We start from the raw sequence: 21,617 nt of genomic DNA, 5'->3' as shown, positions 1-21,617 counted from the left end.
GAACTTATATTGGCCTTCAAAATTAAATAGGAACAAGAATAGGAAACGGTTAGCTTAACTTATCCCTAATAGGCTAAATCCATACGTCGTCTCTATGAGGGGTAGAATTTGTTTGTGTTTAATAGAAGAAAATGGGAATAAATAAACAACGACGCACATGACAATACAGAATATTTATTATACAGATGGGATCAATAAAGGAAAAAAAACTATTTTTAACAGAATTCCCCGTCCACAAGATTTTATTTTCTTTTATGCTCCTCTCTTTTCAAAGCTCAAGTTAAAGGGCCCCTTGAACTTCGGGGCCCTGGTGCACTGCACCGCCTGGCCCTACGATAGCTACGCCACTATATCATTCGACTGAAAATTTTGGAAGGTACCACCAATTCCAAAATATGTGCAATAACAAAAATGCGCTGCGAAACGGGCGGTCGGAAAAAATCACGACTAACATCAATTTTGATATTATCAATATTAATAATTTATAACGCACTTATATAAACTAACAAAGCAATAATCATTTTGAAATAAATATACTTACTTAATATATTCTTGCTTGCTTAATTGCTTAGGCGGGTCGCTAATTTGAGTTCTACACAGATAGTTATTGACAGAATAGAATAGAATAAACATTCATTACCATAATAGACATTCAACAACCTGGTGACTTTATATTCAATTGAATCCTGCAATATGACGATTCAAAAGTGGCTATTACCTTATAGCCTAATTGAATAAGGTACATGTCGATTATTTTTTTACTGGCTCACTACTAAAGAGTAAGAGTCGTAGCATGAAGATCCTCAATAAATAAGCTCTCCTACAAAAAATGTTTCAAATCAGACAAATTGTAGTTTCCGAGTTTATAGAGTCCAACAACATCAACTCCCCAATTTTATAATATAAATAGATATACATTCAGTCAAGTACCATAAAGTTCTTACATTAAGATACATATTTACATATACAAAGGGCATGTGTGTGTAAAAAAAGAAAGAAAAGATTCTGATACAATTTATTGGAACTTGTAATCTTATATCGTTGGTATTTCAAAACATTCAATTTTCAGCCTTACCACACAAAGTTAAGGTTAATTTTTTTTCTTATACATTAACAACATTGAGAACTTATCGAATAGGCCTTAGCTTATATACAATAATAAATATAAAAAGGGAATCGTATCACAACTTGAGGCACTTGTTCCTAACTTACGGTTTAGTCTCAATTATAAAACTAACGAATATTTATAATACAATATATTTGTTCCGAAACATTCTGTAAATTTCGATGAGTTATCGGGAGCGGATTGAAAATGAATGCCTATATGTTTCTTAATGAGACGAATGACCTGCGACCATATTCCAACCGATTATACCGGCAGTTAGATAGTTCTGTAACAGACAAATGTACATGATTTTATTTTGGTTTCTACGATCTAATAGCTGCCTTCTGACACAGAGTGTAGGAAAATAAAATGTTTGACGGTAATAAATTGTATGGTCCGATAATAGTCCGGTCAAGTAATAGATAACCCGGCAGGTAGTTGCAGGATGGACCCTGGCTGATCAGAAGAAAAATATTTATAAACTATGCGCAATATGAGTCATAACAAAGCTGATGTGAAAGAGCCCTTTCAACATTCACAATATGCTTGATATATTATATATTATATAATATTTTCGTCTGATATTACATACTTTATTATGTAAGTAAATTAACTATTTTTTAAAATGTTTTTGTTTCAATTTTAATACTTAACGCAAGACAGCGGTACTAAAATTTAGTGTTATGGTCGATGGAAAATACAATCGACTTTGGACTTTATATTTATAAACATAAGGGTTAATTCTAAATCCGCTCCTGTAAGTTATTACTAACTACTAGTAACTTACAAAATTGACATAAACTCAATAAATTAACAATTATCGTACACCTAACGATACGTAGCAGTCCATGTGATATTCTAAAAGTAATACAGGAACAATCATATTTCAACTTAAAAACATTATTCAAGAAATTCAATTAAAATCGTCTATAGTAACAGCCTGTTAATTTCCCACTGCTGGGCTAAGGTCTCCTGTCCCTTTTGAGGAAAATATATGCAGCTTATTCCACCACGCTGCTCCAATGCGAGATATACATGTGGCGAATTTCAGTGAAATTAGACACATGCAGGTTTCCTCACGATGTTTCACCGTCAAGCACGAGATGAATTATAACAATATATAAATACACAAATTGAGCACATGAAAATTCAGTGGTGCCCGGGCTTGAACCCACGATCATCGGTTAAGATTCACGCGCTCTTACCACTGGGCCATCTCGGACTCAAAAAATCTTCTACGAAGAATTAAACATCGAACCGAATTTATTTTAAATTTCTAGAACTAACTTGAGGGGACCAATAAATCCTTCTTTTTCTAATGCATGAAGTTTGACAAGTATAGCAACTGGCAGCTTCTGAAACCCATCGGTTGCAATTGACAAATTGCACTCAGATCAAAATAACTTGACTTTGAACAGCGTTTTAGGAACTGGATGATCGTTTAGTTAAAAATATTTTTATAACGTCAATATTCATATTTAATAAACCCATGATACCAAAAGTAGCACGGTACGTTAGTTATAGAGCTTTGTGCAAGCTCGTCTGGGTAAGTACCACCCACTCATCAGATATTCTACCGCAAAACAGCAGTACTTGGTATTGTTGTGTTCCGGTTTGAAGGGTGAGAGAGCCAGTGTAATTACAGGCACAAGGGTCATTTTAGTTCCCAAGGTTGGTGGCGCATTGGTGATGTAAGCGATGGTAAACATTTCTCACAATGCCAATGTCTATGGGCGTTGGTGACCACTTACCATCAGGTGGCCCATATGCTCGTCCGCCTTCCTATTCTAGAAAAAAAAAATTTATATATTTCGCAGTCGTCCAAAAGTCAAATACACAATCGCGGTAAAATTGAACAACACGAAAACTATATTATAAGAGTTAAAAATTAAATAGGATCTTACCCACGTCTCATATGATTCGTGCTATCTCTTTCTAGTTTGCCAAGTGGAAGCAGGAAAACAATACCTTCAGCCTCAAATAGAATTTGTTTAAACTTAAAACTAATTTATAACGAAGTATGAGGTAATAGTAATGCTTATAGGAAAATCATTTCATCCTTTAAAATCAAGAAGTTGGTGTGTTTGTAAATGTAGATTCAGAGAATTATCGACAGTAATGACCACTATATATAATGTTGGTTTATCTGTTTTTTATCGATCATCTCAAAATTTTAATATTTTCTGACCGCTATAAATGAAATGCTAATAATAATAAGTTATTAATAGTACTTTACAAATTACCAAAATATACAACCGTTCCCCGTTTTACACTCACATTTTTTATCAATGGGACTAAACCTAAAAATGTTAAGGCTACGAAATGTCTCAGCCTTAAAAATGTTCTTAAAAATATATTTTCACAAAACATTTTTCGATATTTATCAAAATAATTAAAAAAATTAAATATTCACAATGTATGTTGGCAATAAGATATAAGGGGATATAAGGGGAGCCGACAACAACCTAAGCTCTCTACCGTCAACCTCACCTGCTCGTGGTACATTCTGCTAATCAACGAACGAGGCTCTGGCGACCGAAATCGTGGCGGTATAACCACACAAATGCTGGAATCTGAAAATGCAAATCCTGATAGCGGGCAGCAGCGCTATTAGTGAAAGATTTCCAGCCACTGCGGTCACCAACCCGCCTGCCAAGCGTGGTGACTAAGGCAAATACCCCCCAATGAGCGACGATACAAATTCACGGCCCCCAATTCCCGGTAATCGCACTATTCTTGGCCACGGTACCGGGCATGGTAACGGTGCGATGGGGGGTGCTAAGAATCCCCGGGCTACGGCAGGGTACCACAAACGGTGACTGTTTCTGGCCACGTATAATGGACGCTCTCTGCGGCTGGACGAACATCTGACAGAATTGGAAGTAGAGTTAAGTCGTATTAACTGGGATATAGTAGGTCTATCAGAAATCCGAAGACAGGGCAAGGACACGATGACACTAGATGCCGGTCACTTACTCTACTTCCGAGAAGGACACCAACCATCCCAAGGTGGCGTCGGCTTTTTGATCCACAAGTCATTCAGAAGCAATGTCGTGGAGGTTGGCAGTGTGTCGGCGAGGGTGGCATACCTTGTCCTAAAGATAACCGAGAGGTGTGCCTTGGTTGGTTATACAAGTGTATGCCCCAACGTCTACATACACTGACGAAGAGGTCGAAGTCATGTACGAAGACATAGTAAAAGCTATGTCTCGTACCAATACCTTCTTCACAATTGTTATGGGTGACTTCAATGCCAAAGTGGGAGTACAAGATGATGGTGAATCGAGGGTAGGAAAATTCGGCTATGGGCGCAGAAATCATCAGGGGCAAATGCTGGTAAACTTCCTCGAGGCTCAGGGATTATTTCTAATGAATTCATTTTTCCAGAAAAAGCCTCAAAGGAAGTGGACCTGGCGAAGCTCCGATAACATAGCGATGAATGAGATCGACTTCATTTTATCCAATAAGCACCAAATATTCAGGGATGTCTCCGTTATCAACAGGGTAAACACTGGAAGTGATCACCGCCTGGTAAGAGGCACCCTGAATATACGAATGATCGCGGTTAATGAAGTCGACTCAGTCAGCTGGAACTACAGAACCGATTTGCCATGTTGGAAACCAGGCAGGGCATTGACGACGCCACCAATAGTCTGGTGCGTGTCATCCATGAGGTAGGCCAAAATTACTTTCGACAAAAGAGCAATGGACGTAAGTCGAAACTCTTAGGCGAGACTTTGAACGAGATAACGAGGAGACAGCAGAACATGACGCCATCTGAGTGTCAGGTACTTAATAGGAAGGTTAAAAAACTAATAAGGCGTGACACAAGACGAGCGAATACCCAATAATGATTGAAGATCCTATAGCACTCAATAGGGGCTCAAAGGTTCTTGCAAAGTTACATACCTCCTGTTGTCACCTGACAAAACTCAGAACCATACAAGGCACAACCGTCACCTCAAAACCAGAGGTTCTAGCTGAAGTTGAAAAGTACTATGGCGATTTATACTCATCACGAGTACCTCCACCTGAGTCCAACAGTGTGGATGACCCACGAGCCAGACTAACACGCCACCTATACGCCACCTAGACGATCTTCCCGACATCGATTTGGGCGAGATTATGATTGCTCTCGGGCAACTTGGAAACAACAAGGCTCCAGGAGATGACGGAATTACCTCAGAGCTTCTCAAAGCAGGATGCACACCAAATCTGAGAGAGCTGGCTAACATCGTTAATTCCGTCCTCCACAATGGTATAACACCGAAGATATGGAGCAGAAGTGTGGTGGTGCTGTTTTTCAATAAAGTTCTTCTGAAAAACTACCGCCCCATTTCACTTTTAAGCCATGTTTACAAATTGTTTTCGAGGGTAATCACGAATCGTCTTGCCCGAAAATTCGATGACTTCCAACCCGTGGAACAGGCTTAGTTCCGAAAAGGCTTCAGTACCGTAGACCACATACACACACTAAGACAAATAATACAGAAGACCGAGGAATATAATCAGCCTCTATGCCTAGCGTTTGTGGACTACGAAAAAGCCTTCGATACCATCGAGACCTGGGCTGTTCTCGAATCCATGCAGAGATGCCCAATTGACTGTCGGTATGTCCAGCTGGTGAAGTGTTTGTACGAAGCCGCAACCATGACCATCCAAGTACAAGATCAGAGCACAAGATCAATCCAATTGCATCGCGGGGTAAGACAGGGAGATGTGAACTCACCGAAACTCTTTACCAATGCATTGGAGGACGTCTTCAAGACGATTGGAACGGACGCGGCATTAATATATATGGCCAACATATTCCACATCTGCGATTTGCCGACGACGTTGTCATCATGGCGGAGACTCTGCAGGATTTGGAAGAGATGCTAAACAGCCTGAGCGATTCTTCATGACAAGTAGGTCTCGGGATGAACATTGAAAAGACCAAAATTATGGCAAATCGACATGTATCCCCGAGACCAGTGGTCGTAAATGACTCTCCACTTGAAGTTGTTTCAGGAATATATCTACCTGGGCCAAACTATACAACTTGGCCGGCACTACTTTGAGAAGGAGGCTAAAAGAAGAATTACCTTAAATTACCTTAATTATCCCGGCTACACGCTTGAAGAATCCTTCAAAGCGAAAGCCGGAGTATGCTTGTTCGTCAGGACGGATGTTTGCTGTCACCGACTGCGCTGCTTGGAGGACCCCTCCTTCTCCATGTTGGTGGTACGTGTGGACCTGGTTCGTCAGAGCCGAGTCTACGTGCGCCTCTACAGATCCCACAATGGTGACTTGGAGACAAGCCGATTATTTGACCATCTTAGTCGGGTGGCAGATGCTGCGCAAGAGCAATTTCCTAACGCGGAATTGGTGTTTTTGGGGGATTTTAATGCTCACCACGAATCCTGGTTGAAATCCCTCAAAACTGACCATGCTGGAAGGACTGCTCATGCTTTTGCTCTCACACATGACTTGACCCAACTGGTTGATCAGCCCACCAAGATCCCAGACATTGATGGGCAAGCACCTTCTCTACTGGACCTTCTGCTGACTTCTCACCCGGTGGAATATCAGGTTGTGGTTCAGGCTCCTCTTGGCTCTTCGGATCACAGCCTTATTTCTACCAGAGTGCCACAGGCCAAGCTGCCGTAACTAGCGGTATGCAAACGTCGCGTTTGGCACTATAAGTCGGCGGATTGGGACGGTATGCGCGATTACTATGCGTCGGTCCCTTGGAAGGAACGTTGCTTCAGTGGGAATGACCCGACAGCTAGTGCCGCTGCTGTTGCTGGCGAGATCATGCTGGGAATGGAATACTACATTCCTAGCTCAGATCTCGTCAGTAGGAGTACGCGTAATCGTTGGTTCACTCGTGAATGTGCCGATGCTGTATCATCTAAGCAGGCGGCATATCGCAAGTGGATCAACGGCTGCATTAGCGGGGCATCTAACATTGACTCACTGAAAGCAAACTATAATAAAAATTCCAAGTCCTGTAGAAAGGCATACACGAGAGCGGATGCACAGCGCATTGTACAGATTGGTCATGACCTTGTTTCGCATCCTAGGGGCTCCCGTAGCTTCTGGCGTCTGACCAAGTCTGTGCAAAACAATTTCTGCCAACCTTCGCTGCCACCGCTCAGAAATCCGGACGGATCGCTAGCTCACAGTCCGCAAGAGCAAGCTGATCTCCTGGCTAAACTCTTTGCCGACAATTCCGTCATCGATGATTGTAGTGCACTGCCACCTACAATACCTGCATGTGGCCATACGATGCCTGACATTAAAATCAGGCAACGTGATGTGCATGCGGAGCTGCAATCACTTGATGTACGGAAAGCTAGCGGTCCCGATGGAATACCAGCCATAGTGCTGAAGAAGTGCGCAGCGGAGCTGTCTCCTGTGTTAACGCGCCTGTTCCAACTTTCTCTCTCTTCGGGAAGGGTGCCGGAGGCTTGGAGAAGAGCTAATGTGCAAGCGGTTCCCAAAAAAGGGGATCGGTCTGACCCGGCAAATTATCGGCCAATAGCTATCACCTCAGTACTTTGTAAGGTGATGGAACGGATTTTAAACAACCAACTGATCCATTACCTAGAAGATCACTCTTTAATTAATGATCGTCAATACGGGTTTCGACCAAAACGGTCCACAGGTGATCTTCTAGCGTACGTAACGCACCTCTGGGGTGAAGCTATCGACAAGCATGGAGAATCGTTGGTTGTCAGCCTCGATATCTCCAAGGCTTTCGACAGGGTCTGGCACAGAAGTCTTCTCTCCAAGCTGCCGGCATATGGTCTGCCTGCTCAGATATGCACCTGGATTGCCAGCTTCCTACACAAGCGTAGCCTTCGTGTTTTAGTTGATGGTTGCGCTTCACAATTCTATGTAGTTAATGCTGGGGTCCCCCAGGGATCTGTGCTATCTCCCACACTCTTTCTTTTGCATATCAACGATATGCTCTCTCTTGGGAACATACATTGCTATGCAGACGATAGTACAGTGCATGGTGGATACCACGGACGCGCAGTGGCTGGGCGAGCGGAAATTGAGGAGAGACGGAAGGATCTTGTCATTGAACTCGATAGGACGTTAGAGCTCATCGCCAAATGGGGCTCTGATAATCTTGTTGAGTTTAATGCCAAGAAAACACAGGTATGCGCTCTCACGGCGAAAAAGTCAACATTTTCCCCTCTTCCCTCGCTCTGTGGTACTCCGCTAGTGATGCAAAGCAAAATCGCCATGCTGGCGAAGGCGAAGGCGGCTAGTGCAGAACGTTTTTCCCGTCTGTACTGGCCGTCGTCGCGTTTGGACTCTACTACCACTTACCAACAGGTGGAGTTGAGTCATTTGCCCTCCCGGCGAATATAAAAAAAAAAAAAAGAGTACGTTTGGGCTGGGCGGCATTCGGGAGGTTACGTCATATTTTTGAATCGTCGATCCAGTCGCTTAAGACCAGGGTCTTCAATCAGTGCGTCCTACCTGTAATGACTTACGGTGCCGAAACGTGGACACTTACTTACGGACTAGTCCACAAATTTAAGGTCGCTCAGCGAGCAATGGAACGCGCGATGCTTCGGGTTTCTCTGGCAGATAGAATCCGCAATAAGGACATTCGCCAGAGAACTAAAGTCACCGACATCGCGCGTAAAATTAGCTCGCTGAAGTGGAAGGTCAGGCTGATCATGCCTCCAGGCGCATTGATGGTCGTTGGAGCCGACACGTGTTAGAGTGGAGACCACGCTTAGGCAAACGTAGTGTAGGACGCCCTGTGACAAGATGGACCGACGATTTAAAAAAGGTGGCAGGTACGGGATGGATGCGGACTGCCCCTAGATCGGGATGGTTGACGTTCTATGGGGGAGCATCAGCAGTGGACGGCAAAAGGCTGGAAAAAAAAATGTTGGCAATAAACCAAGATACATTGTGAATATTGTATCCATATTAATATATTCAGAGATATCATCGATAACCCAAATACAGCGCCATCTATCGAGCCCTAGCATACTTATCAGCAAAACAAATATACTGTTCGACTTTTTTTGGCGCCTCTCACGTATGTGCGAGTTGTGGCGTCGTTTCTGGAAGGCCGAAGCTTTTATGTCTCGGTGGAAGGCGCGGATTCCCAACCGCGCCCCATTCGAGCCGGAGTACCCCAGGGTAGCTGTCTGTCGCCGCGTTTATACGCGGTGTACACGGACGACATCCCCACCCTCCGCGACCATCTGCGAGACGGTGAAGAGGACGTGATGCTGGCCCTGTACGCGGACGACAGCGCATATTTCTCGTCGTCCTACCACTAGATCGTCGCTATTAACAGTATGCAGCGTGTGTGGTTGGATCTGATACCGGATTGGCTAGACAAGTGGAGGATGGCTGTCAACGTTGGTAAGACGGCCGCTCTGCTTGTCGGTGCTGACAAGCCGATGCGTCGGCTCATCTTCCGAGGCCAGGACGTGGAGTGGCAGACCTCAGTCTGCTACTTGGGGTGTCACTTGGACCGCAGGCTGCGCATGATACCCACCGTTAACAAGGTGGTGAGTCATGCCGCGGCTGCCCGGTCTAAGTTGTACACCCTCTTCACTTCGCGGCTTCCTATGAAGACCAGACTGAGGGTCTACGGTGCGCACTCTGCTCAGCGTACCAGAAGCGGAGGATTCAGATCCAACAGAACCGATGCCTGCGTTTGATTGTAGGAGCTCCGAGGTACGTCAGGAATGACGTCATTCACCGAGACACCAGGACGCCCACCGTGGAGGAGTTCGTCCGCAAGCTCGCCCGCTCGCTATTCGCAAAGACGGATAGCAGTGCGAGCGTGCACCTCCACGGTATAGCACCGCTTCATGCCAGACCACCTGAGGGGCGTCCGTTACCTCGTGAGCTCCTACTGTCGCCGACCATTTCCTCCGATGCGGGCATCGATGAAGAGGACGACGACGATCTGGAGACACGGTAGGACGATAACACCCGTAAACGATGAAAAACCATATAGGACAAGCAGCCACTGGGTCATGACGACCCTGGCCCTCTGGGCCAAAATATAGCGACACGACGGATGAACCGTCGGGGAGGAGCAGCCCGGGTAGGGGGGGCAACCCCGAGGCCCGTACCCAGACTGGCCTAGGCCAGTCAGGAGGACCCTCATCTCTACTGTTCGACTAATACTTCTATCGGAGTGATCGTTCAGTAGGAACGCGTTCTCTTCAGACGTACCAACATTATATATAGAAAGTATTTGTATTATTCTTCAAAGAAATAGCATTTGTAATTAAAAACAATCCAACTTGTTGGTTTATACATAATTAATAGCAGTCGACAGTATTATCCTAACGCCACGCCTTTCAACGCGAACTTAATCTGAAATCAGAAAAAAACATTTTTTTACTATTTTTAACAAACATTTTTGCACGGTGAGCGGGGGGCCGGGGGCGTGTGGTGCGTAGTGGGTGGTGACTCACTTGGGCGGGCACGGCGGCGGCGGGCGCGCTCGCGGCACGTCGACGCAGGCCGTCTTGAGGTGCACGGGGAGCGGGGGGGGCGTGTGGTGGGTGGTGACTCACTTGGGCGGGCGCGGCGGCGGCGGGCGCGCTCGCGGCACGTCGACGCAGGCCGTCTTGAGGTGCACGGGGAGCGGGGGGGGCGTGTGGTGGGTGGTGACTCACTTGGGCGGGCGCGGCGGCGGCGGGCGCGCTCGCGGCACGTCGACGCAGGCCGTCTTGAGGTGCACGGGGAGCGGGGGGGGCGTGTGGTGGGTGGTGACTCACTTGGGCGGGCGCGGCGGCGGCGGGCGCGCTCGCGGCACGTCGACGCAGGCCGTCTTGAGGTGCACGGGGAGCGGGGGGGGCGTGTGGTGGGTGGTGACTCACTTGGGCGGGCGCGGCGGCGGCGGGCGCGCTCGCGGCACGTCGACGCAGGCCGTCTTGAGGTGCATGGTGAGCAGGCCGCGCGCCACGAACCCGCGCCCGCACAGCGAGCACGCGTACGGCCGCGCGCCGCTGTGGTATCTGCGGGGGGAGCGCGCTCATGCAAACTATTATAGTCCTCACAATGTAGCTCCATCAGCAATGGAAAGGGCTGATGAAATCGACATACTTAAAAAATAAAAATACTATAACTAGGGAGTAAAATAGAAAACTTTATCTTATATTTATTATCTAGATCTTTGGTTAAAAAACCAGATTCATCTTTAGAAAAAGAATCTTATAATATCAGTGAAAATGTAATAACAGAAATTAATGAACAAGAATTAAGAAGTAAAAATATATTACTTGTTGGAATTCCGGAACAAGTTGCAACCAATAAAGACGAAAGAATAGAGAAAGATAAGACAGAGGTAAGCAAAGCCTTAAAAAGAATTGTTACAGTGTCCAGAACCTGAAAGAATCTTCCGGGTTGGAAAATATGATCCTAAATATAACCGTCCTATTAAAATAATATTTAAATAAGAAGACAAAAGAAACAACATTAACCTTATTACGCAAGAAGAAAAGTCTAACTGATTTAAAAATATATTCTGATCAGACACATTTACAGCAAAAACAATTAAAAGACTTACAAAAAAAACTTAAATACGAAAACGACAAAGGCAATAACATCTTAAAATTAAAATATATAAAAGGAGTTCCTAAAATCACTGATTCTGCACCAAAAAACTAAGAAAATTAGAAGCTAATCAACACAATAAATATATTTCACCTTTAGATCTAGTATAATACACGTACGAAACGATTTGCTTCCTCGTTTCTGATACGCACCGCTTAGGTCTGGAATACCCTCCCGACCTCCCACCACCTACAAAATGGGTACCTTCAAGTCTAGAGTGAATAGGCATCTTCTAGGCAAGCGCGCTCCATCTTAGACTGTATCATCACTTTCCATCAGGTGTGATAAAGTCAAGCGCTAGCTTATATATTAAAAAAAAAACGATAACATTATCTCCTACCAGATTACTGATTCTTATGAAAATGTCCTAAGTAGCAAAAATCTATTAAACTTCTTTATATAAATACTCGGAGCCTTGTAAAATCAACCAAATTAGATGAACTGAAATGTGTAATTCAGTCATTTAGCAATCCTCTGGATGTAATTGTTGTAACGGAAAGTGGATTAAATCAAACTATGGACTCCAAATAACTGGTTCTGTGCACTATTTCAATCACCGGTATAATGCACGAAGTGGCGGAGTTTCTCTTTTTATACAGAAGAACCTAAATCATTATTTAATCGAAGAAAAATGCTTGAATGACAATCATTACCTCTGGGTACATCTTAAGAATTATTTTCTGGATATCGGAGTTATAATATAATATAACATTAACAAATGCTAAAAACTTTCTCGACACTTATAGTTACCAGCTGTATCACAGGCAGAGAGGAATCGTCTTTGGAAACTTCAACTTTAACCTTTTAAGCTCAGATAACTTGACTATGTCCTACAAAGAAATCTTACAAGAATATGGATATAATATTTTGAATAACATCAATCCAGATTACTGTACTAGAGAAACAGCCAATACCAATACCATTATTGATCACTTATGCTCCAATTAAAAAGAAAAAAAAATCCACTTTGCCATAATAAATACACCGATGTCGGATCACAAACATATACTATATCTAGAAATCAAGAAGAACTATTAAAACTCTACACCTTCAATTAAATATGATGCAGTTAACTATAGCGAAATGTACAAAATGATGGCAAGTAAACAAAGTGACATAAAAAACTGAGTATCGAATATTGGAATAAAAAATTACTACGAATATTAAGAAAAAAATTTACCAAAACTACAATATTGAACCCACCTAGATAAGAATGGATAAATAAAGAAAAGTTACAAAAATAATCCTCATGATAAAAAATGTAAAGAACTTTTTATAAAAAATCGAAATGACGTTACTCTAAAAATACAAGAAACAAAAAGTAATTTCTGTCTTCGTGCCTTTAAAAATTGCAAGAACAAACCTAAAAAATTGCAGAATTTAATAAACAGTCTCACCAATAACAAACATAAGGAAATCGTAGCTCCAAGCAAACTTCAAATATTGGACAAATGTGTAACGGACTAAGAGATATCTGTGAATGCTTCGACGACTTTATTTCAAATATAGGATCGGCATTAGCTAATCGAACCCCTAAACATTTTCACAGTAATAATTTGATATATTGTAAGCCTTCGTGTAAAACAACCACGCTAACCCAACTTACACCGATTACAGAAAGCGAAGTAGCTGTGTTCATACGGAGGTTAGGTTCCAATACTAGTTCAGGAATAGATCGTATATAGGCGTATCTATTTCAAACTTAGTAGTTGAAGAAATTACTAGCTGTATCAATAAAAACCTTAAAGATGGAACATTTCCAGATAGTCTCAAAACCGCCAAGTTACGCCAATATTAAAGACAGTCAGTCAATCCGATCCCAGTAATTATCGGTCTATATCGGTTCTTCTGATTCTTTTAATAATTTATGAAAGAATTTTATATTATCGCTTAGAAACATATTTAAGTAGTCAACATTTCTTATATAATAAACAATGTATTGATAACAAACAATTAGGAATATTTATTGACCTTAAAAAAGCTTTACAGCAATCTCTTGAAAGACTTTAATATGGATAGTCTCTCTGTACGCAGACAATTATTAGATCTCTCTTTCCTATTTAAGATAATTCGTAACGAGATCGACTGTACTTACTTACTTGAAAAAATATACTATCGTATTCCAAGGCGCAATGTTCGTAGTTTTCTGGGCACTTTTGATGTCAGAATATCAAAAACGAAATTAGGATGTAATGCACCAATGCCTAGATCATCACGGTTGTACAATGGTTTTTGTCAAGATCTAGATATTTTTAATGACTCTGCCATGATTTATCGTAGACGGGCGCTAGAATTGTTGAGAGATGCAAATAAATAATAAATAAATAAATAAATAATAAATAATGTTATCTTAATTTTATTTTGTATTAATTAGTATATTTTTAGTAATTTTTTTGTAACGTAAACTTTGCATGAATTTAATGAATTATTTAATTTTAATTTGTACCTATATCAATTTCAAACTATTTGTGTTATTAATTTTAATTTTATTAAGTGCATGTTTATTTTTTTATGATCTTTAATTTGTACCAATTTGGACTTTTTTTTTTAATCTTTCTACTCATGTTGCTATAATTATGTGTTAATGTATTTTTAAAACAAATATTGTAATTGTTGTGGCTACTTTAAAAAGCTTCACATGTTAGCTATTTTCACTAAATTGTTTTACGTTTGTCATTAAAACATGTAGTAGCTACTAGTGGTCCTTAAAATAAATAAAAAAAAAAAAAAAAAAAAAAAAAAAAAAAAAAAAAAAAAAAAAGCTTTTGACACTATAAGCCACAATCTGTTATTACAAAAGTTAACGGCCATCGGTATAACAGTATGTTATAAACAACTAAAATAATTTATTAAAGTTAATAGTATAAAAAGTAGCAATAAAAAATAAATAAATAATAATAAATACTCACTCACATACCACTTCCTAAAAACAGCTGTACTTAATCCGGGTATTTGCGATAAGACCAGTCTATCGACAATAATGCAAGGTTTTCACAGATACCCTCTTCGAAATTGTATTTGTCTATCATTTAATAATATCATGTATACATGCTGCTTTGCCGCGCCGCTTGGCAATTGTTGTAGTAATATTATGTTCTCATGTTAGTGAATGTGTTTCTTGATGAGAAATTAACCCCAAAAATACAATTATTTTCGTGTGCTAGTACTAATCACTCGTTAGATTAAATTTAGAATAAGGTCAATAAACACTGCCTTTTTTAAGAATTTCTCAGTAGCCGCCCAGAGTTATGAAGTTGACAATGTTGACTCGTTTGCCTCAGTGAGCACTAAAATCCGGTCGTAGGACCAACATACCTAGTTATCTCTTTACCTATACTGAGAATACCTTAGCATTACCACATCACCTGATCGGTCATCAGAAGGAGAATGAGAGTATAATATCTAATTCTTGAGATAGGCTGCTGTGGATAAAATTTGATCAAGAGGGGAGTATCATTATGAGTCCATCGAACTTACCTTTCGTGTATGACGAGGGTGGATCGCTGCGAGAACGCCTTCCCGCAGTGCGAGCACACGTGCGGCTTCTCCCCGGAGTGCACGCGCTCGTGCAGTTTCAGGTTGCACTTCTTCACGAAACCCTTCCCGCACACCCTGCCGGAGACCGGAGACCAAGGATTGAAAACGTGACGTTACATTAAAAACAATATTTATATTAAATTCGAAAATCTAGTCTATTTATAAATCCTCCCTTTCGGAAAAATGACAAATCGAATTCACAAACCAGTGAGGGGGTAGGTACTAAACTGAATTCTTAATGTTTACTACGATGTAACTATCTCATCTCATCGAGTTCCCGACACTGAATTCGATCGATTCGAGCCCATCACGTACTTGCAGACGTTGGGCTTGTAGCCGGTGTGGATGCGGATGTGGAACTTGAGGTGCTCGCGCGAGGACAGCGCCTTCCCGCACACGTTGCACAGGTAGTTGAGCTCGCCCGAGTGCACGCGCGCGTGGCGCCGCAGCGAGTTGGAGTGCGCGAAGCTGCGCGCGCACACGCCGCAGCGCAGCGACAGCGCGCGGGCCGCCGCCTCGGGGTGCGCGCGCGTGCGGTGCGCCAGCAGGCACCTGCGGGCACAGCGGTCACTAACGGCCCTCCCCGCGCCTCGCGGTGCGCCAGCAGGCACCTGCGGGCACAGCGGTCACTAACGGCCCTCCCCGCGCCTCGCGGTGCGCCAGCAGGCACCTGCGGGCACAGCGGTCACTAACGGCCCTCCCCGCGCCTCGCGGTGCGCCAGCAGGCACCTGCGGGCACAGCGGTCACTAACGGCCCTCCCCGCGCCTCGCGGTGCGCCAGCAGGCACCTGCGGGCACAGCGGTCACTAACGGCCCTCCCCGCGCCTCGCGGTGCGCCAGCAGGCACCTGCGGGCACAGCGGTCACTCTCGGCCCTCCCCGCGCCACGCGCGCGCTGACGTACCTCATGTAGTAGAACCCCTCCGGACACACGTCGCACACGAAGCGCGGGACAGCCGCTCGCGAGCTCTCCTCCCGCCGCAGCTCGTGCGCGTCGTGCGTCAGACCTGCCGGGGACGCACGGACGTCGAATGAGCGCGTTTCTACTTGACCGTCTCGCTGGAGGCTCGCCCACTGACCGTGCTTCAGTATCCGATGGTGGTCGCGGTAGGTGACCTCGCAAAGCGCGCAGCGGAAGGGATGCGTGTCGCGTGCAAAGTGTCGCCGCCAGTGCTCCGACCACTGTGACGCGGGTACCACCTACCACGAACGATTCACATGGAAATTATATTAAATTTATGCTCGATCAATCTCTTAGTGTAAAAACTTAAATTTAGTCTGTAATTTTAGAGTCACGCTTTCCAACTTATTCAACAACTGACACAAGCGATGAAGTAGCATTCCTAATGATTACCTTTGATTCCTTTATTGTTATTTATAATGTTTGTAGGGCAACCAATTTTTTTTAATATTCTTACTTTTTTAAGTAGATGCATAGATAGGACCAGTTTAAACAGTTATACGAGGCTTTATTTACAAGAGCTATTATTGTGTATATAATTTTTTGTTTTACGAAATACTACACCATAATAATTTTTTCATCATTTAAATGATTGTCAAAATACACTCCAAAAACTTACGAGAATGTCACCAAGAGTGTTCTTTGGTTTGATAATGTTTTGTTTTCTTACAAATGATACGTGTTGACATTTATCGTATGCCATATGCTTGTCATTTTTTAAGCAATAACAGTTTCACATTTTAAAGTCTTCTTTTAATCATCTGCACACATTAGAGAGTGTGGTAAGAACACTCACTGATATCCTTTACAAAAATAATATTATTTTATTACTTTGCCCGGAAGGCTAATGACTACTCCACTTTATGGTAAGTGGTAATAGAGTCCAAACGCGACGACGGCCAGTACAGTCGGAAAGAACTATCTGCACTAACCGTCCCCGCCTTGCCGGCCCGCTAGATGCGTCTTCACGTCTCGTTTGAAGGAACCCGGGTTGTAAGAGGACACGTGAACTGGTAAAGAATATAAAGAATTGGTCCAAACAAAGTGACCTTTGAAGCATTCTTGATGTACTAATCATAGGATTTGATGCACTTAGAACAACCTTTTATTATCTACTCGAAAGATAAGGAAAATTAATGGCAATATTAATATCACACAGAGTAAATTTCTTTAAAAAATCAATATATTAACCTTTTAAAACACTTTACGGAAGTGGGATCTGTTTGAGAGCGACTATCAATTTCCTCGGAAAAAAAAAGCCCAGGGTAAGTAATGTAGCAAATAATCCTTTTGAAGAAAACTAGACGATATAGTACGGGCAGGACGGTAGTTTTCAACTTGTTTCTTTGATCCTGATTTGTGTAGGTGAGGAATATCCAGACGACTCCTCTTACGAATATGTACTAATTTACATGCAGCTGGAAATATTCTTGACTTCAAGGAAATATTTATTATATGGTGTTACCGAATATATCTGGGTGCCGGTAATGAACAATCTCAAAATAAGTCTAATAACTTCAGAACTAGACGGAGTTTATTTTCAGTTGGGACTATGTCACTAATTAATCATTGAGTAGTGTAATGTTAAGTAATTCTTCGGAAGGTATACTTGACATTGAAATAAATATTTATAAACTATAGCTAATATCCACTTGCGACGTAACGGGGTAACATTTTTAGTTCTCTTTACAGGATTATGTATAACTTTTTTATTATATTTTGACAAAGTCGTACCAAACTTTGTTTTCATATGTCACCACCAAAACTGAAAAGTGACTGCGGATTCTATCAGTAAGTTGCATAAAAACAAATAATTAAGTGATTATGACGCCCACTCTTGTGTGAACACAACATACATTCGATTATAACTCACTGGTTAATACTATAACCGATACCTTAGTGTATGCATTATTAATACTAAGCCGTCAAAAGGATATGTCACGTAAGTTACTATCCCCCCCCCCCCCCTCCATGTAATCAGACGCTGTAGTGTAGTGTTTCATAAGTAAATACATTTCAGACTATATACATGTATAAAAAAAATATATAGAAATCCTCGGGGGAGGCATTTGTCCAGCAGTGGACGTCTTTCGGCTGATATGATGATGATGATGATATGAAATAATAACTGACATATCAGCGCACAGCTCAAACTAATGCAGCTAATACCATGTAAGTCACCATACGGGTTCCTTTCACAGAGTACGTCAGTATTAAGGTAGGAGTTTTGAAAATGTATGTAATGTGATGAAAGTTAGTATGAAAATCCTTCATTTTTGAAGAAAAAGCCATGAAAATTAGTATTTAACGATTCTGAATGATGACGCGAGCCAAGCCGCGGGTAAAGCGCTGATTGAATTATATCAAAAATGAAATATATATTTTTTATATACAATGCTGTTATTAACGCTCTTCGTTATTTGTAATTGAATTAGACCACTCTTGTCAATATTAAAGTGAAAGTGGTAGCTACATCCCGATATATCGACCGTGTTTAATTTGTATTATATATACATGGAAAATCTCAAAACCTAATATTAAAGCAAAGCAACTTATCTTGTCCCGGGAAGATATTTGAATCGGTGTCTACTTCAGAGCGGCAAAGTTAAATGTTGCGACGTGAAGTTTTTCCTTAGGGTCATAATTCATATAACAGTTATCGGGGAATATGCCTTCGGAGTAAATATTTGCCTTCGCTTTGCAGCTACCGAACGAGTTATAATTGCAAAATATTAAAATTGCCGAATCGTTCAGACGTTACTTGTATAAATAGAACAGTCACTATAATTATTAAGTCAAATGTCGTTTTTTATCACTGGTTAATAACAATTAAACTACTGTAACTATTATTAAACTTTTTTTTGTAATCTGTTAATAATATATTTGTTTCCGTTGTTTCACTCAGATTAAGAGAATATTGTCCCAATCGATTTTAAGCTTCTACATAGAATATACTTGCCATAATAATGTAAGGCTAATTGTTATATTTTATTATTATTATTTTTATTGTAATGGTCAGTGGAGTACCTTCTGGCAGCGCAGGCAGCGCGACGCGTCGCCGGGCGGCGCGGGCGGCGGCGCGGGCTCCTGCGACGCCTCGCACTTGCGTCCGTGCTCTCTGCAACAGCCCATCGGCGGGAATTATAACAAAACTTTCCTTATCATTGACTTTTTGTGTTTTAAATGAAACGAACTGTTTAAAATGAAACACATTATAAGTACAAAACCAATAACTTAACATTAACTTCAAATTAAAACTTAAGGCACTTAACAACTATGTTGTTTTAATTTTAAGTTTGGTCAAATTATGAATGATTTAGTACAAAATAAAATACAAATATAACATACTTGTAATGTTTCAACAATGCCAGTCTCGAGCTGCACTGGGCGAAGCACATGCAACAATAAAATACATCGCCACTAGTCTCTGGTTTCAGCCCTTGAATACTATCTAAGACCTTCCCCAGCTCCTGCGGCCTCATCTCTATCTCTTCCTTGACGAGATCTAAATCGACTCCAGACTCCTCACTGATCAGTGCGAGTCCATTTGCTATAGACTGTGAACCGAGCTCCTGCTCGCTTTGTTTTGTTTTCCTTTTCCTCCCTCTTTTAGCTTTTATTACCCCATTGCTAGTGTCATCATTGTCTTTTCTACTTTTCTTCTTTTTCTTAATATCAATAAGGAACTCTTCCTCACTGTTATCTGAATGTATGTCTATGTGTGCAAAGTCATCTATTTCAAAGTAATCACACTCCTTTTTAATTTCCGGTGGTAATGTTTTTGGCTCAGTTTTGATTTTAGGTTCACTGTTGATGTCTCCTTGCTGTTCTGTCTGTGTGCCCTGGTGGCAAGTGTGAGGAGGAGGTGGTGAGTTGGCATTTTGTTTTATAATTGTGAAGTCCAATCTATCATTGGTGACTATTTTTGATGATGACAAAATGCCCTTTAATCTGTAATAATAAATCACAAGTGTGTATATTAACATGTAGCTTTAACTTTGTTCACTTAATACATTCTAAAATTTCTTGTGAAACAGTGCCCTTCCATAACATTAGCAAGTCATAACAAAAATGTCACTTAATATATATTGATTTCTCCCTATTTTAATTAATCATTACACATAAGTGTACATACATTAACAGGTACAATGAAATTAATAGTTCATATTAACCAAACATAGTGTCATATAAACTAATACTGAAAATGGTAAAATCAGTACAGCAAGGTACTGAAGTAGCGACTGGCGTCGTCTTGAATGAATTCATAAAAATATGCGCATATTATATTAATTACAGCTGACCCGGTCAGGCGCGAAGCTCACCTGTTTTGAACTTCAATAGTTTCATTACAGAATTGGTAAAAATCATTCACTTTACAACTGCACTTGTCACAAATCTTCTGAGGTAGTCGATCATTTTTAAACACCTGCCGACATCACACAAATATTAAATTTCTCAGATAATATCACATTTAAGTATAACAAATGCAATATACTCTACCTTTATTGGCAAATATAGAGACATTTTTAAAAATAAAGCGTTCTCCTCGTCAAAAATATAATTATTTACAAAATGTGTAGAACAGCATAGACGGCAAATATCATCCATGTTTTAAACAAAACAATATTTATAAGCATAAATTAACACAGCACACGATGTTTATCCGCTTTCGTTACGAAAGTGACAGCTAATTCAGCCATTTGTCAATATTGACCTTACCCGCCCAGTGTTGCAAGTTAAATAAAATCATTCTGTGCATTACGAGAGACCTGAATTTCTAAATACTACTAATACTATACATAGAGGGATATCTATGTTAGAATTCAAGCAGACAAGAGGGTGGGCGGAGAAGGCAGGCGCGACAGGGGCCTGCGCCAAACTTTTGATTAATGAACACAACGTTTGTAAAGTTAACTTACTCCAGTTAAATTGCAAATATTCAAAACATTGTAAACTTGGCTTTCAAGTTGAACGCTTTCTGTTCTGTTTTTAGACATTATTTTCCAAATTAACATTTAACCAATCATTCGTTTTACTTACTGTGTGTGTTAATTTATTTATGTTACTAGTATCACTTTTGCCTATTACTAAATATAGACGCACATAAATGGTTACAATCGTGCATCATTAATATTCATAAATTCGTAGAACACATTATCATCCCTTACTATGGGTTACTAGTAAGCATTGCCTATGTTTCAAGTAAATGACACACTTTTTGATGTTATTTGGTATTTAGATATAAAATTTCATTAAGTATTAGCGTGTTAAAAAATGAGGTATTGTATACCTATCATTACGTACAGTATATTTCTAATCACAATATAATGTGCTAAAATTTTATGCTGGCTTCAGTTAAAATATTTCACAGTAATTAACTTAATATTTGTGTATGACTATAAATACATACTTACGTCAA

At 41.2% G+C, this 21,617-nt stretch overlaps 1 protein-coding gene across 3 annotated transcripts; it reads right to left on the bottom strand.

Moving 5' to 3' along the window:
- Positions 1 to 1,334: 1,334 nt before the first annotated feature.
- Positions 1,335 to 20,861, bottom strand: LOC126777809 (endothelial zinc finger protein induced by tumor necrosis factor alpha-like). Of its 3 annotated transcripts, none has more exons than XM_050500945.1 (10): positions 20,699 to 20,861; positions 20,521 to 20,624; positions 19,547 to 20,149; positions 19,226 to 19,316; positions 16,317 to 16,437; positions 16,142 to 16,244; positions 15,554 to 15,790; positions 15,179 to 15,313; positions 10,966 to 11,103; positions 1,335 to 1,391 (listed from the first exon to the last, which is right to left on the bottom strand). In XM_050500945.1, the coding sequence occupies exons 1-10, from the start codon at positions 20,804 to 20,806 to the stop codon at positions 1,382 to 1,384; spliced, it is 1,650 nt and encodes a 549-aa protein (XP_050356902.1). In that variant the 5' UTR covers positions 20,807 to 20,861; the 3' UTR covers positions 1,335 to 1,381. The 3 variants fall into 3 exon arrangements, 2 of the variants coding, with proteins under 2 accessions (XP_050356902.1, XP_050356901.1); XM_050500944.1 differs by lacking the exon at positions 1,335 to 1,391 and adding an exon at positions 8,482 to 10,456; XR_007670099.1 differs by lacking the exon at positions 1,335 to 1,391 and having other exon boundaries at positions 10,982 to 11,103; positions 16,086 to 16,244.
- Positions 20,862 to 21,617: the final 756 nt, after the last annotated feature.

Source organism: Nymphalis io, chromosome 24 (genome assembly GCF_905147045.1).
Source record: "Nymphalis io chromosome 24, ilAglIoxx1.1, whole genome shotgun sequence".
NCBI lineage: Eukaryota > Metazoa > Arthropoda > Insecta > Lepidoptera > Nymphalidae > Nymphalis > Nymphalis io.
Note: the sequence above shows the minus strand (reverse complement) of the source record. Positions and strands in the feature narration are given on the sequence as shown.

Coding starts and splice junctions, on each gene's coding strand:
- LOC126777809 (XM_050500944.1), bottom strand. CDS start 20,806: ATGGATGATATTTGCCGTCTATGCTGTTCTACACATTTTGTAAATAAT. Junction 16,245..16,316: donor CCATCGGATACTGAAGCACG/GTCAGTGGGCGA, acceptor CGTCCCCGGCAG/GTCTGACGCACGACGCGCAC. Junction 15,791..16,141: donor GAGGGGTTCTACTACATGAG/GTACGTCAGCGC, acceptor CTGTGCCCGCAG/GTGCCTGCTGGCGCACCGCA.